The sequence below is a fragment of the Lissotriton vulgaris genome, chromosome 4_1, assembly GCF_964263255.1.
Source record: "Lissotriton vulgaris chromosome 4_1, aLisVul1.2, whole genome shotgun sequence".
Classification (NCBI taxonomy): Eukaryota; Metazoa; Chordata; class Amphibia; order Caudata; family Salamandridae; genus Lissotriton; species Lissotriton vulgaris.
This window is the reverse complement of record NC_141691.1, coordinates 676,549,788-676,565,244: the sequence shown is the minus strand read 5'-3', so window position 1 is coordinate 676,565,244 and position 15,457 is coordinate 676,549,788. Positions and strand designations below refer to the sequence as shown.

Here is a 15,457-nt window from a genome sequence, read left to right as displayed (position 1 = left end):
TCCTTCATCCTTCCACCCTTTCATCCATACATCCATCCTTCATCCACCCACCCTTTCATCCTTACATCCATACATTCACCCTTCATCCATCCATCGTTTCATCCATTTATTCACCCATCATTCATCCACCCACCTTTTCACACATCCATCCATCATGATCCATGCAACCTTTTATCCATCCATACATCCATCCTTCATCCATCCACCCTTTCATCCATACATCCATCCTTCATCCACCCACCCTTTCATCCATCCATCCACCATTCATCCACCCACCTTTTCACACATCCATCCATCCATGCAACCTTTTATCCATCCATACATCCATCCACCCTTTCATCCATTCATCCACCCATCTTTTCTGTGCCTGTCTCATGGGGGGGAGGGGAGGGGTGTCAGTATCTCTCTGCGTCTTCTTCCTCTCTCATGGGAGGGCATCTCTGTGCCTCCTGCTGGGGGCGGACAGGCTGTAACAACATCTCACCTGAAGAACAGACTCTAAGGTACATTTCTCCTGCCAGGCGCCAGGTATGAGGGTTCGTGCTTTAAGCTTTACAGGCTGGACCCACAGCTCCAGGCGCGCAACGTCCATTGAACTCAAAGGGCTCCCCCAGCCACCCTCCCCTGCCCCCATCCCTTCCTCTCCTCGTGTATATAAGCCGGGCAACACCTTCAGGGACACACACAAAGCCGCTCCCCAGTACTTCACACGTCTTTAAAAGTCCTTTTACTGGTTAATGAGGCTTTGTTGTTTTTCACCCCTCGGTGTGAATTAGGCCTCCGCCGTGAGCACCCTCAATCAGCCCCACGCCATCTAAGGCAAACTGACACTCTGCGACCCCCTTCCCAGGACTCCACGACCCCCCTGGGGGTCGCGCCCCACAGATTGAAGACCCCTGGTGTAGACAGACCCCACTCCATGTTTGTCTATTGGTAGCAATATGGCTTGCTGACAACTACTCTGTCGAGACAGTCCTAAAAATGTCCACCTTTTATTATCTATTTTTTTTCTCCTACTTGAACTATGCCCTTGTAAATATTCTGCCACCAATGACCAAATGTAATGTATTACTATGTAAAGCATTGTTGGTGGAAATACTATACCATCTCAAAAATCGCATTAGAAAAACAGTGCTGCCAGTGGGCAAAATACTGCAGGGTACCAAAATGCCATTGAAAATTAAATACAACATTTCAGTTCTATAAACCTTCCTGGAAAATGACAGAAAGGCACACTCCATACCGATTCCCTAGCTATCACAGATGGTTAGCCTGCTGCGCGAATCTGCTTTCAGGACACAAATTCAGCAAATCAGAAAAATTCAACACAAGGCTAGATTGCTTATAGTCTCAGAAGGCCAAAAAGGCAGCAGACAGTTTCCAACACACTTTTTTTGCTTAGACAACGAATAAAGGATTAAATATTCATGGAACCTTGCCTGAAGATTTTCAAAATGTCTCCATAGGATCAATTTACATGCAGTGAACCTAAATTCAAATTGTTTGCCTTGCATTGCCAAGCTAGTCCAGAAGGGCCGAATTGTTCAGGAACATCTAGCATGCTTCTGGCCTCCTGAGCCTAACTTGGACTTCACTGCTATAGTGTATGGGAAGGCACTGCTACTGAATATGCGCCACTTCTCCGTAGATAAGTGAAGAGTGCCTATGTCCAGTGTCTCAGACTGGTAACCTTGGCAGTGATTACGGTCACTTACAAAATCATCAAGGCAGCTTTCTTGCTCTGATGGAAAAATGTCTACTTGTCTGACAAAATATGTGCTTTTTGGTCTATGCCTCTGAATTACTGTTGAACTTCGAGCTAGGACACCACCTCATTGTTGCCCCTGAGTCTTGTGCTTTTACTTGCTTTTGGAAGGTGTTGTTTGAGCAAGAAATATATAAAGGAGTCCCAGAGTAGCGTCACTTGGGTGCAAAGCCATCGGGGACAAATCCATGCATCTGTTCAGACAAACAGCTGTGCATGCTGTCCACAGAAAGCACCATCTGACTTGGCAATAGTGGCCCTCGTTTATCATTAGCTGGAAACTAAAGCAAAGTAACCCTCTTGGAGAACCTGAGTATAGCCGAAGGTGGACACATACAGTAGCCACAGCCATACCAATGGCTGCTTGCAGCCTTAGTGCGCTGATGGGACACCAGGTCAGAGGAATTCCACCCTGAGGCGCACCCTCATCCAAGAGGGACACACTTTTTTGAACCCCAACCCATATTTTGCGATAAACTTTCATGCCTCACTTAGCTTTACTTGACATGATGCAGGAGATTTTTTTTTCATGTAACTAAAGCATTGTCTGGCAGCGCACGGTCATTGACAGCACATTTTCCATTGAAATGGCCATTAGTCCTTGCACAGACCGTTCTACTGATAAAACTATATCGAATCAATATTTATCATTTGTGCATCACCAAGTAAAGTGTCTTGATTTGTTTTGATCTCACTAAATTCTTTAGTTCCATAACACCTCAGAATTCCAAAAAGTTATGTGCTTCATTGTTGCTTTCCGAACTGCTGAATGTGTACATGTCATTTACATGTATTTCCATTTTATTGTGTGTTACATATAAATGCTATTCAACAGCCTTTCCTTTCACACTCCCTGTTCGACAGCAAGATTGTCACTTAATACATTTTACTGCACAGTGAGAGGATTTTGTAAACACTTATCCCAAGTTGACCTCTGTCTTTGAAGCACGGCAAATGTGACGAGATAAATACAGAATTACATGCCTCTTTATTTCTTGCTTGGACTTTCTCTGCCCACTAAAAATCGACCAAAACCACTGGGTCACGACCGTTTGAGAAGCACTGCTATATACAGCATTGCGATTCAGCGACCCAGGATCTTTGGGCCACCAGTGAGCCAATATCCACTCCCAGCGCAATTACTTTTAAGGCGCAATGATCATTTTGTTCACCGTAAGTGTCTGAAAATGAATAAGTAATAATTTCAAAATAAGACTTAAAAGTTCGAATACTTAAAAAGACTTGAAAGTTGGGAGTTAAAATACCAAAGTAAACTGAAATCCCTCTAAGGTCAATAATACCCATTCATCTAAAACCTACACAATTGCCGCAGTCATTGACAATTTCCACTATAGGATGCAGGAGAGGAGAAGCTGAGTTGAGACTGCCTTGTTTCTGAAACATGTTAATGTCAAAACTGTTGTTATTATTAACACTTGTATAGCACACATGCTGCCATAGCTATGGCTCCGCAGTCCATTTTGGAATTCTGGCATTTGACCATCCAACGTTTCGGTTTTGTGGACGAGTGTGTGTTCAGTAGTGTAAGCCTTTTATAATAAGTTGTGGCTTCTTGGTGAGTAAAAGTGGAGGTGCATGCCAAAGTCCTTACGCATTTTCTTGGTAGGTATAGTTGGCCACTGGCAAATACATGTGCATGGGTGGCAAATAGCTACAGGTAGCATGTGCAACAGGATGCTTTAATAGCCATTTAATTACATAGTCAAGCTGTTATGGTTGTATGTGTGCTATACTATGCTGCTGTGTAGTATGTCTTGGTGGACTGTGTTGTCAAGCTTGTTCATTTTAACTCCCCCCCCCCCCCCCCCCCCCTGCTGAAACTTTGTCAGTAAATTTCACTGTCTTTGTAATTATATGCCTGTAAAATTACTCCGGGGTTTCATCTTCCTGCAGTCTCATCTTTAGCTCTCCAAGCTGGTGTTCACCAAGTTTCGGAAAACAAAGTTTCAAGAGACACCTTTGTGGCATATTTGTTAAGAGGATCTAAAATTATAGGCCAACATAAGGCCTCATGAGTTCCACGTTAATCCCAATGGAGTTGGTAATGGCTTTTATGGTTCTTTACATGGCATTATTGCCGTGCGTCTCTTTCTGGGTAACACTAGAATTTAAACCACAAGAGAGCACAAGTGCTCAACACTTAAGGTACAACTAAAGGGGACGTTAGTTGAGGGGTTGTTTGTGGCCCAGAATTTCTCCCTCCGATCGACAGTACAGTCAGCATTGGTAATTGTTGGGAAGGGAATTACTTTTGATTACATTTTAATGGGGAGTTACATGAAGGAATTGGTCTCCCTGCACCGATCGCTGCCTGTTTTTCAAATTTTCATGTGGATTTTCTCATACTTCTTGCCTGCTCACCAGTGTTTTGGTGTTGCCTTGAGAGGTTTGGTAACTCCTAATACATAACAACACTTTTAAGCAGTATTGCTTATTAGGTTGGAAAATCTTAATTGAAACATTGCAACAATGGACACCACAGTACTTAGAAGTTTGTTTTCATATTTATTCTTACAACCCCTGTCGTTGTATACAATTTCCTCTGGCTTTGACAATTTAGTCCATCACTCCCAGCCATTTGGTGATCTGAGGGGCCTCCTCAGAACGCAAGCATCTTGCGATGTTACGTTTGACTAACATCAGTCCCCTAGCAGTCCGTATACGAATATGCCTGGGCCCTTTTAGTTCACCCATGATTCCAAGTATCGCCACTTTGGGATTAGATGCAATCAGACATTTTGTTGCCCTACCGAGTGTGTTGTGTAGCTGCTTTCTGTATCGAGTAATGACCGAGCACTTCCAAATCATGTATAAGAATGTTCCTACTTCTGTATGATTTTTAGGGCTTGGGGAGGCATGGCCTTGGCCCATCCTCCTTAGTTTTCAGGAAACTATGACCTATAGAAGTATCTGAATTGGATAAGTCTTAATCGCAATGAAATGACTAGGACTCGATCGGCCATCTGGCTTCTGTTCACTCTTCTACCTCTAGTTTATCCACTTTGGCCTCCTTCTTGGTTTGCTGCTCGGTGAGTCAGCCAGATCTGTACACTTGTGATTTACCTTTCTTACACAATCATTCCATTTGGATTTTGGGTACAAACAGGTTGAAATCAGGGAGAGCAGTTGGGCCTGTTGCATGTGTGCCCGCGTTGTCCCTCAATTGCGGTTTGCGAAAAATTGTGTTTTGTGCAATGAGTATTCTTGGGTGAGTTTTTGTAGGACTTCAAATGATCCTCACCACCTAATTTCGAGATGCTAATAAGGTCCCATGAATCAAACCCATATAAGGGTTTCCTATGTTGACATATCCCTTCCACGTAATCCACAGTCGAGCTGTTTTTGAGTTTAGAAAGTTCACCCCTGTATAATGCTTCTTCTGGAAAAGTAACTTTGCAATTAAACAACGAATAGGCTTTTTGGAAGCTTTGGTACACATCCAGGTTTTGTTTGGCTACAAGGTAAGTTGCCCTGCATATTTTGGAAATGCCACTTCTGGCTGCATTATGCACCCTGAACACTTTTTCCCCGACCTCTGTCTATTGCAGCAGCTTCATCAGCCACAGATGAGTGACTGCAGGTGTTTTTTTGTGTGTATCCCAGGCCTTGCGAGGGGCGCATCTTGCTTACTCCTTTGTATTGTTATCACAATACATTCTAAGAGTGCAGCGGGACAATGAAAAGCAACACAGCCCTAAAGAAAGGTAGAAAACAAAGAAAACACTTGACAACATAGCAGAAATAGTATACTTTATTGAAGAGCTTGTAATGTATGAAGTACCTCTAAAGGCCGAAAACTTTACTGCACTGTTGATAAAACTCAATAAAATGTGTTTAAAAAAAAGAAAGGCAGAAAGTGAAGCACCGTAGTACAACTCCAAACACACAGGAGCAACAGTACATAAATCATTAAAACTTTATCCCAGCAGTAATTAATAGAACTATGTACAAGGGGATTCTGAAAATGCAAATCCAATATGAAATGGTTCATTGTCAATTAATCAATCCATTTTGTTTCCTGTCTTTTACTTTTTCATAGCTCTGAGTAATGATCATCTTTATTTAGATTGGCCTCATTACTAATAAATGATAAAGTCAAATAATTTAGATCTGAAAACAGTAATTCAACCTTACTTTTTTAACACAATCTGCGATGCTGAAACCGTGTTACACCAGCTGAATATTTTATTTTTGGGATAGTAGTTTCTTCAGTGTTAGTCATCAAAGGAGAATTGTAAAATTCTGTTTGAAAACAGATCTACTTTGATGTTTTTCATTTCACTGACATCAGATATGTTTTTTGCATAATATAGATTTTCCCAAGAGATAACCATGCAGTTTCATAAAAAAAAAATCATGTACAGTGTGTCTCCAAGCAATGGCCAGCAGTGGTACGGTATATTTAGTAGTTGCGAGAATATTATTCTAGTAACAGGCCCTTTTATTAACAAAGGCCTTCTTTCCAGGGAGACATTTTGTAGCAATGTGAAATCTCTTGTCTTGAAATCTTACCTGGGCAGGCTGATATATTCATAGGTGTACTGAACTGATTGATGGCGAGTTTGATTCTCTTCAGGGTCGAAGCCTCTATGGTTCTTACGATGCGCCATTTTCTTCCATGGTTATTAGACTTCATGGCCATGACGTCTGAAATAAATACAAAGGTCAGGAATGTTTATACATTGTGTTGGATAGGTGAAACTGTTCATGGTACACCTGTGTGCACCAGCAGACCCATCATCTACATCCGTATGCGACAGATGTTTCAAGGGTCACTATAGTTAAGCTGTTGGAGCAGAAAATAATTTCATGATGATCAACCAAGCAAACAAGCCAAACCAAATGCATAGATGAGCAGTGATGCTGTCACTCAAATCGGATTTCTAGTATCATCTCAAGATAGAAGAGAGAATAGTCGTTCACTGAATGCAATGAGCTGCATCTCGGTAAAGGCGACGGACATAAAAACAGTTGATTAGCACGAGCAGTAGCACAGAAGGCAAGAGTGCATCTGGGGACCAGGTAGAATCTGTGTCAAGAGTAGACAGAAAATGGGCAGACTGAGAGCTTGATGCGGGCTACCCGCCAAAAGTGGTGGATGTCTTATCTGCTCTATTTACATTAATGCACCTTTATTACGGCATTCATCACTTTTTAGCAGACGACCTGCATCTGCCAAGCTGTAAGTAAGGCCCTAAGTGTGCCTTGCAGTCTTTATCTGCCTATAAAGACTGTGCTTAATGTTAAGCCTAGAGGACCAGCCAAGTTCTAATTCAGAAAGAACCATTGCTAAAATACCATAGATCTGTTTGTTGTTGCTGTGCTGATGCTTTCCACTGATCCCTTTTCTTATGCATTTTTTTTAGCTGCAGAAGGAAGTCAAGAGTCACCGACCAGAAAGCCTCATATCTGACCAAAAGGATGGTGTTAACCTTCGTGCATTTCCAACCCAAGGGAATCTTCATGTGCCTCATGCAGCGGGGACAAGGTCCTTCTCAGACTCTGATGATGTTCCGTATGAAGAACGGTCTCATTTCAAGCTGAAGGAAACTGACCGGTGCTCTGCTACTGAAAACCTCTTTCTGGATGCATTGTCTTTGGACTCTTTGGACGATGCTGACGTTCCTCCCCCTCGTAAACTGGAGCGTGACAAGTTCTCGCCTTGCTTTGCTGAGGTAATGCTTTCTTCTACCAACATTAGGTGAGTGACTCTTTCACATTAAAGACAATCAATACAAATACAAAAATTACAACAAAAAATCAAAGGTTCCCACACAAAAATTCAGGATTTATTTTCTAGAAGGACTGGTTTTGGATATAATTGCCTAGTCTCTAATTTTGTTTGATGGCATGACATTCTTTTGCTTCTCGCTCACAAAACTATTCTCTGTCCTGATGATGACTCTTTGGGTCGAAACGCCGTCAACGCTTTACTGGCATTTGTGAAGGATTGATACCCATAATTATTACATTTTAATTTATTGATTATTGGATAAAGTTTTAACCCCATTGCCATTTCTCTTTTCTTTTGTCAAACACTATGTAATGTCCAAAAGTCTTTTGTTTGTGTAACATGTTTAGCAATAAGTATTCTTGTATTGAAATGTCTTTGTTGTGTTTTTGTAAAAACGTATTTACAATGTTAATTTCTAAAATCCTGAATTCTTGTGTGGGCACCTTATATTTGTTTTTGCAAGTTTTGTATCTGTATTCATTGTATTGATCGGTTTTAATGTGAAAGAGTTGCTTTTCCTGCAACCATTGTTGTTCACATACATTTTACTGCCCCAGGTTCTAGGTCAGTCGGGCTGCCGCTGTTGTATTTGAACATTAGGTGAGGCCATAGATTAGGAGCATGAATGAGGGCTGGGAATGGTGTTGCGATGGCAGATAATTGGTCAAAGTCTATTAAGGTAGAGTGCAGGAGCGTAACACAGGCCCCTACAGCCCCTCCAGTGCTGGGTCCCCCCAACCCTTTAAGAGGCTCGCTACTCTTCAGATGCCCCCTTTGAGCCCAAGACCAATGACTATCTGTAAAATATGTTGCCTCTCATATATTTCTACAGTGGGGCCCATCTTTTTGTGTTAAGCGACTGGTAGAGTGTGTAGCAAAGTGGATATAGAGGGAATTATGTAGGTGTTAGGGAGATTGTTTCAGAGGAAAAGCAGCGCTGAAGAGCGTTGTAACAGATAATGGTGTCCAGTTATATTCTGAGTCCAAGAGGTAGTTCATACTAAAGGGAGAAGATACATTTTCCCATCATCTTCATCCCTATGTGACAGATGTTTGAAGGGTCACTATAGTGAAACTGTTGGAGCGGAAACTCATTTCATGATGATCAAACAAGCCAAGCCAAATGCATAGATAAGCAGTGATGCTGTCACTCAAATCTGATTTCTAGTATCATCTCAAGAGAGAAGAGACAATAGGCGTTCACTGAATGCAATGAGCAGCATCTCTGTAAAGGCGATGGACATAAAAACAGTTGATTAGCACGAGCAGTAGCACAGAAGGCAAGAGTGCATCTGGGGACCAGGTAGGATCTATGTGTGAAGAGTAGACAGAAAATGGGCAGACTGAGAGCTTGATGATGGCTACCCGCCAAAAAGTGGTGGATGTCATATCTGCTCTATTTGCACTAATTCACCTTTTTTACTGCAAATGGGCATTCCTCACTTTTTAGCAGATGTCCTGCATCTGCCAAGCTGTAAATAAGGCCCCAGCGTTTTGCATGTCCGTCACCTAGGAGCGCCCACAGTTCTCCATGAGAGCTCTTTTACACTATCCGAATTCCACCGACTTGTGGAAATTTATGTGGGAAACTAAAATATACAAGTGCAAAATCACTCCACCACCCCCAAGTCTGTGAGTCTGGAATAGTACTTTCTGCTCCTAAATGTAGCTGTATGTACACCTGGGCGAATCGTCCCAGTATCTTCATCTGTGGACAGACTTCATACCTACTTTACCTGGAAGATAACTTTGGCAGAACATGTGCAACAAAGTATTGTAAAAGTACGCACTGTGCCAGCTTAGATTTAAAGGGGTGTCAGTCCGTGGTGTTCCCTAAATTGCAGTAAAGGAGTGGCAGCATAGGGGGGGGAGGGGAAGGGGGGGTGAAGTCAACGTATGCATTTATTTTCTAAAGACTGCCTCCAACTAAATTGACAATAAGGACAAATGGGACAGTAAATCTGTTCTGGCTTACTTAATTACTCGCAAACAGACTGCATTTCAAAATATCTTACAAGGTTAAGGCGCCTGCTCCAGAGATCGTTATGTACTCAGCAAGTTCCCTGGTAAAATAATAATAAGATAACCTGAGTGGTTAATGCACTTGCTGGAAACATTTGTTTGCAGTTTGGTCACAAGTTTGACTCATCATAAAATTTTATGAAAGCTTAATTTGTCTCCTGCAAAACATAGTATGTAACATGCCAGTCATAGATTTGTATGTTATACAGCTAACCTTGGTGTTTCCTTCTTTTGCTGCAGCGATCATTCTGTTACTTGCAGGTCACATGTTACAGTTCTTTCGAATATTACTTAATGAAGTTACAACCAGCTGTAGTAAAGACTGATCGCAAAAAGGGCTTTGTAAATTGTGCACTGACATTTTGCGACCAGTCCTTAATTTCAGATTGCAGCCTATGTACTAATCGGTCGCACCGCAAAATGTACAGTTGCAGGTGGGCGCAGAACATCCTGCCTAATGAATATTCTTTTTATTTTATTTTATTTATTTTGAAAGTTTTATATAGCGCGAACAAGATCTTTGCAGATATCAGAGCGCTTTACAAAGAGAGGGTACATGAGGGAGCATAGTCAAACAGGTAAGTCAGTAAAGCTAACAGTACAAATAGATGGGGTCAAAGCTAATCATGTAAAGCAATAATACAAGTAATACAAATAAGCAAAGGGGTCGAACAGGTAGTACAGATCTGTGCAGATTCTTTAAGAGTCCGAAATAATAGTTCAGGTACTGAGACCCCTACTGAAGACATGGGGCCTGAGGTCTTGTAAAGATGCCTTTGAGCGCTTACAAGAGTTGGAGGATAGGGATGTCATATGCATTATGGAACAGTTTTTAAAACTGCTGCTTAAATTCAGGAACTCGTTTGGATAACCTACGTGAAATTGCAGTTTGCCAAGATACTTATGTATATCAGTGTTTTTCTTGAACTTTGGTTCTCCTGATCTTTTTAAATGAAAGTGTTTTTTTATTCTTTACCTTTTAAGATGAATATGTTTTTAATTGTATAGTTACTTTTTTAACAAATGTAATGAATGCTTTTATGATATCTTTTATGAATATCGAATAAAGCTTATTTTGAATTTGAATTTGAATAGTTCAGGTGTATTTAGCCATGAGGATAGCTTTTACTTCTTTCTTAAAACGTAGAGTGGAGGAGATGAGCCTGATTTCAGGAGGGAGTGAGTTCCAGATTCTGGGTGCCATTCCTGAGAAGGAGCGTTTATAAGTTTTTTCCTTCCGAAATCTTCGAGGCTTCAGCAGAAGATTATTTGTGCCTCTAGTGCTTCTAGAGCTGCCAGAGATTGTCAACTTCTGAGTGAGGTAGCCGGGTGAGTTAAGGTGTACCGCCTTGTGTGTCATGCAGGCAATTTTCAGGTGTATTCTGTCTTCAAAAGGCAGCCAGTTATGGGATTTCAGGTCAGGGGAAATATGAGAGTGCTTTTTTGACCCTGTGATGAGTCTCGCTGCAGCGTTTAGGGAAGCTCTTAGGGGTGCAGTAGTGGTAAGGGGGAGACCGCAGAGGGCGATACTGCCATATTCTATTCGAGGGATGACTAGTGCTTGTACTGCAGTTTGGAAGTCTTTGACTGGGAGGAAGGGTTTGAGTTTCCTCAAGGTATTGATTTGGAAGTTCGCTCCCTTAGTTGCCTTGCTGATATGTTGCTGCATGTTCAGATTGGTGTCAAGTGTTATGCCTAGAGATTTTGCTGAGTCCACGATGGTGGGTTGGACATTGAGTGCGGTTAGGTGTTTAAGCCAAATTTGAGTGGTAGAGATCTTCGCTGGAGGTGAGATCAAAAGGAACTCTGTTTTCAGAGCATTGAGTTTGAGATGATTATCGGCAAGCCAGGATTGGGTGCTTCTGATCGTTGAGTTCAGGAGCAAAATGTCTTTGGGGGATTGTAGTTTGAGATAAAGTTGGGTGTCATCGGCGTACATGTGAAAGAGAACATTGGATGCTTGTAGCAAAGTGGTGAGGGGTTCCATAACTAGGTTTAACAGAGTTGGGGATAGGGAGGATCCTTGGGGGACGCCTAGCGATACAGGTATTGGCGAGGACATCATGTTGTTGCTCTTGAATTTCTGCGACCTGTTGTGTAGAAAGGAAGTGAACCACTTGAGAACAGTTCCAGATATACCCATTCTTGTGTTTAGTAGTTTGAGTAGCTTCTCATGTTTAATGGTGTCGAATGCTGAAGAGAGATCAAGCAGGATGAGGAGGCAGGTGTTGGTTTGGTCTAGGATTTGAATTGCGTCGTCAATTATGTGAGTCATAGCAGTTTCTGTACTGTGCCCTGCTCGGAAGCCTGATTGATGAGGGTTGAGTAGCTCAAACTGATCAATGTGTTTAGTCAATTGTAGTTGTGCGCATTTTTCCAGCAGTTTGGCGAGAGTGGGAATATTGGTAATGGGACGGTAATTGTTCAGATCAGAGGGGTCGGCTGTAGGTTTCTTTATTAAGGGTGTGACTTGTCCAACTTTGAGGGAATCAGGTATGGTTCCTTGTTACAGTGAGCTGTTGATAATTTTAGTCCAGAGTGGGAGAAGCAAAGGGGTGAAGTCTTTTACAGCGCCCGCCGGAAGGGGGTCTGTGAGGTGATTGGATGGTTTCAAGGTGCTGAGCAGTTTGCCAATTTCTTCTTCAGAGTAGGTGTCAAATGATGACCATGTAGCATTGTTTTTTGGTTCAGTGGGTGCTATGCAGTGGGGTCTGGAGTAGAGGCTTGCGTCAATGAGGAGATCGCTCTTTATGCTATCAGTTTTTTGGATAAAGAAAGCGGAGAAGTCTTCACAGGAGGGTGCTTCGCGCACAGTGCTGAGTGGTTGGGGTTGCTCCTTGGTTTGTTTTCTGATTAGCTCAAACTGTTTTCTCGGACGGTTTTTTGCTTGGTCGAGCTGGAGGCTGAAGAAATCTGATTTTGAGCGTTTAATTTTCCTGAAATAGGCGTTTCTCTTTTTCTTCAGAGTTTTTAGGTGCAGTGCAGAGGGAGCTGATCTCCAAGTGCGCTCTGCCATTCGTATGTCTCGTCTATCCTCATTGAGACTCCTGTCGTACCATGGATTGGAGATTTTGGTGGAGACTCTTTTTAGCTGCATAGGTGCAGCCTCATTAATTATTGAGGTCATAGCGTTGAGATAGTGGTCAGTCAAGAATTGAACGTCTGTCGCGCCGTTAGGTGGAAGTAGGAGATTGCAGCTGTTAGGAGGCAGAGAGCTTGGGTTGAGTTTTTTCAGGTCTCTTTTCCAGACTTTGGTCTTGGAGGATTGAACCGCGTTAAATTTAACTTTTTCATTAATGAAGAATGTGACAATATGATGATCTGACCAGTCACAGGGTTGGATGGACTCGAGTTGGATATAGTCCTCTTTGGAAATGATAAGGTCGAGGATAGAACCTTTCTTGTGGGTCGGGCTGTTGCATATTTGGGTGAGGTCATGGGCATTGAGGAAGTTTTTAAGGCTATTTACCACCGCGTCATTGCGGTCGTTCCAGTGGAGGTTGAAGTCACCAAGGTATATTTGGGTGAGCTGCCGTCCAGAATTGGTTGAGATCATATCCATGATTTGTTGGGAAAAGGTAAGGTTGTCCCTGGGTGGGTGGTAAATGCCATGCAGAGAGCATATCGGTTTGCCCTCATTGATAATGTCGAGGCAGATGTATTCACAGGATGTAGGGGATGGTAGGGAGATGAAGTTGACTTTCCGAACAGAGAGGTTGTTCCTGTAAATGCATGCGATTCCACCGCCTATTTTGCCAGACCTGTCAAGTCTAATGATGTGGTAGTTGGGAGGAACCAGAATATTCCTTATAGGTGACGAAGATTCAGTTAGCCAGGTTTCAGTCAAAATGATTAGGTCAAGGTCCAGTGTTAAGATGAGATCAGCGATGGCGGCGGAATGTTTCGAGGCCGATCTGCAGTTGAGGAGAGTGCATTTGAGACAGGGTGTGTTGAGGGTGGTAGAGGGTTCTAGAGATAGAGGGACTTTTCTAAGGTTATTAGGGATGGAGATTCTGCTGTTTAGAGTGGGGGGGTCTAAGGGGATTTGAGTGTATTGTGGGTATGGTAAGGTGTGTGGTGGATGTGTGGGGGGCTGAGTCATAGGAGCGGAGGAGGGTGAGTGTGTCGAGGTCTGAAAGAGGGTTGCAGGTGCGATGAGGATGGTTGTTGCGATTGCGAACAGGGATTGCAGTCCAGTGTGGGGAGTGTTGGGTGGGAGAGTCAACCGGAAGGGAGGGGGACCTGTTGGGAGGGGAGGTGGAGGTGAGTGAGGGGTTGCAGGGGCGGCGAGTGCGGATGGAGCGATTGCGAACAGGGATTGAAGTCCGATGTGGGGAGTGTTGAGTGAGAGAGTCAACCGGAAGGGTGGGGGGCATGTTGGGAGGGGAGGTGGAGGTGGGTGAGGGTTGTATGGGGTGTGTGGAGAGTGGTTCTTTGATGATGTGCATGTCTTCTTTGACCTGGATGAGGGTGGCCATAATCTTCTCCAGCGTGGGGTATGCGTTGGAGGTGGGAGTGGAGATCAGAGGTGCATGACTGACCAGGGAATTAGAGTGCAGGTGGGGGAGTGGGCTGGTGTTCGTGCAGGGCTCCGTTGTGTCAGTGTACGGGATGGAGTTAGGGAGGAGAGAGTGTTTGGGCGGGAGGGGTGTGGATGAGGTAGGGAGGGGGTTGGTGGTATTGGGGAGGGCATTGGTGGAAGGCGGAGAGAGCAAGGTGGAGGATGGGTGTATGTTAGTGGTGGTGGGGGTGCAGTAAGGGTAATGGGGGCTGAGAATGGGGGGGAAATGGGATTGGAGGTGGTCCTGTTGTGAGGAGGGGGAGTTAAATTAAGAGAGGAGGTGTGTTCTGCGTATTTAGTTAGAGGGTAGTGGGGGCTGAGAATGGGGGGGATAAAGGGTGGGAATTGTCGTTGTGCGTGTCGTTTTGGAGCTGAACTAGGTTGTGGGTGGGAGCTGTGATGTCAGGGGAGAGAGGAGTGTTAATGGTATGTTTGGAGGTCCGAGGGTTGGTAGGGGGGGTGGGGGTGGGGTTGTGGGTGAGAGCAGTGGAGTCAGGGGTGAAAGGAATGGGAGTGATATGAGTGGAGGTCCGAGTGTTGATAGGAGGGGTGGGGGTGCGGCTGGTGCATGTGGGGGAGAGATCTGTGACTGTGATTGAGGAGTGTGGGGTAGCTACAGCAGGTGGGTGATTGACTAAGGTGCTGGGGGTAGGGGTGAAGTGCATGTCGCTCTGGGGCTGAACTACGTTAGAAGGGTTGTGAGTGGGGGCTGTGGAGTCAGGGGTGTTAGGATTGGAGGTGATATGAGTGGGAGTCCTAGGATTGGAGAGGTGCTCTTTGAAGGTGAGGAACAGGTTGTCTAGTAGTTCCAGGTTCCTGTCTGTGGATTGGATTAGGACAATCCCGTTATTGTAGATAGTGATGGTGGATCTGCCTGGGAAGAGTTGGGATGGTGTGATGGAGAGTGTTAGTCCATGAACCGATTTCCTGGTGGCGGAGACGGTGAGTAGGGTGAGGAACGCTTTTCTCCAGCGAGCTCTGCGTGTGGTGTGGAAGATGATATCAGTGTTCAGGGATCCATTGACCGGTGAGAAGTAGGTGTCTGCAAAGGGGGTTTCAGAGTGGGACCGCAGGAAGTTGTGTTTAAAGCGTTTAGCGGCTTTTTTGGTGATTGCGGGTGGGTAGTTGATTTTATATGTGTGCTTGCCGATGAGATCCATGTTGGAATGGCGGTATAGGTAGGTGCGGTTAGGGGGCAGCGTACAGGCGCAAACAATAAGTTACATAGAACCAAAGTGACACTAGTGAGGAACCAAAATACATGAGGTAGTCATCAGTGCATTACAGGAATAAAAAAGTTAAATGGGTGCAGTTTGCAGAAATGTACAGAATACAAGTAGAAGTATAATACTGA

At 43.8% G+C, this 15,457-nt stretch overlaps 1 protein-coding gene across 5 annotated transcripts in view; it reads left to right on the top strand.

Moving 5' to 3' along the window:
• Positions 1-15,457, top strand: part of MTCL1 (microtubule crosslinking factor 1) — a 511,680-nt gene that overhangs the window by 456,735 nt on the left and 39,488 nt on the right. For all 5 annotated transcript variants that reach the window (XM_086964952.1, XM_086964953.1, XM_086964951.1 and 2 more), the window contains one exon: positions 7,153-7,461. In XM_086964952.1, coding sequence (XP_086821078.1) covers positions 7,153-7,461 — 309 coding nt within the window. The remainder of the gene's footprint in view (positions 1-7,152; positions 7,462-15,457) is intronic.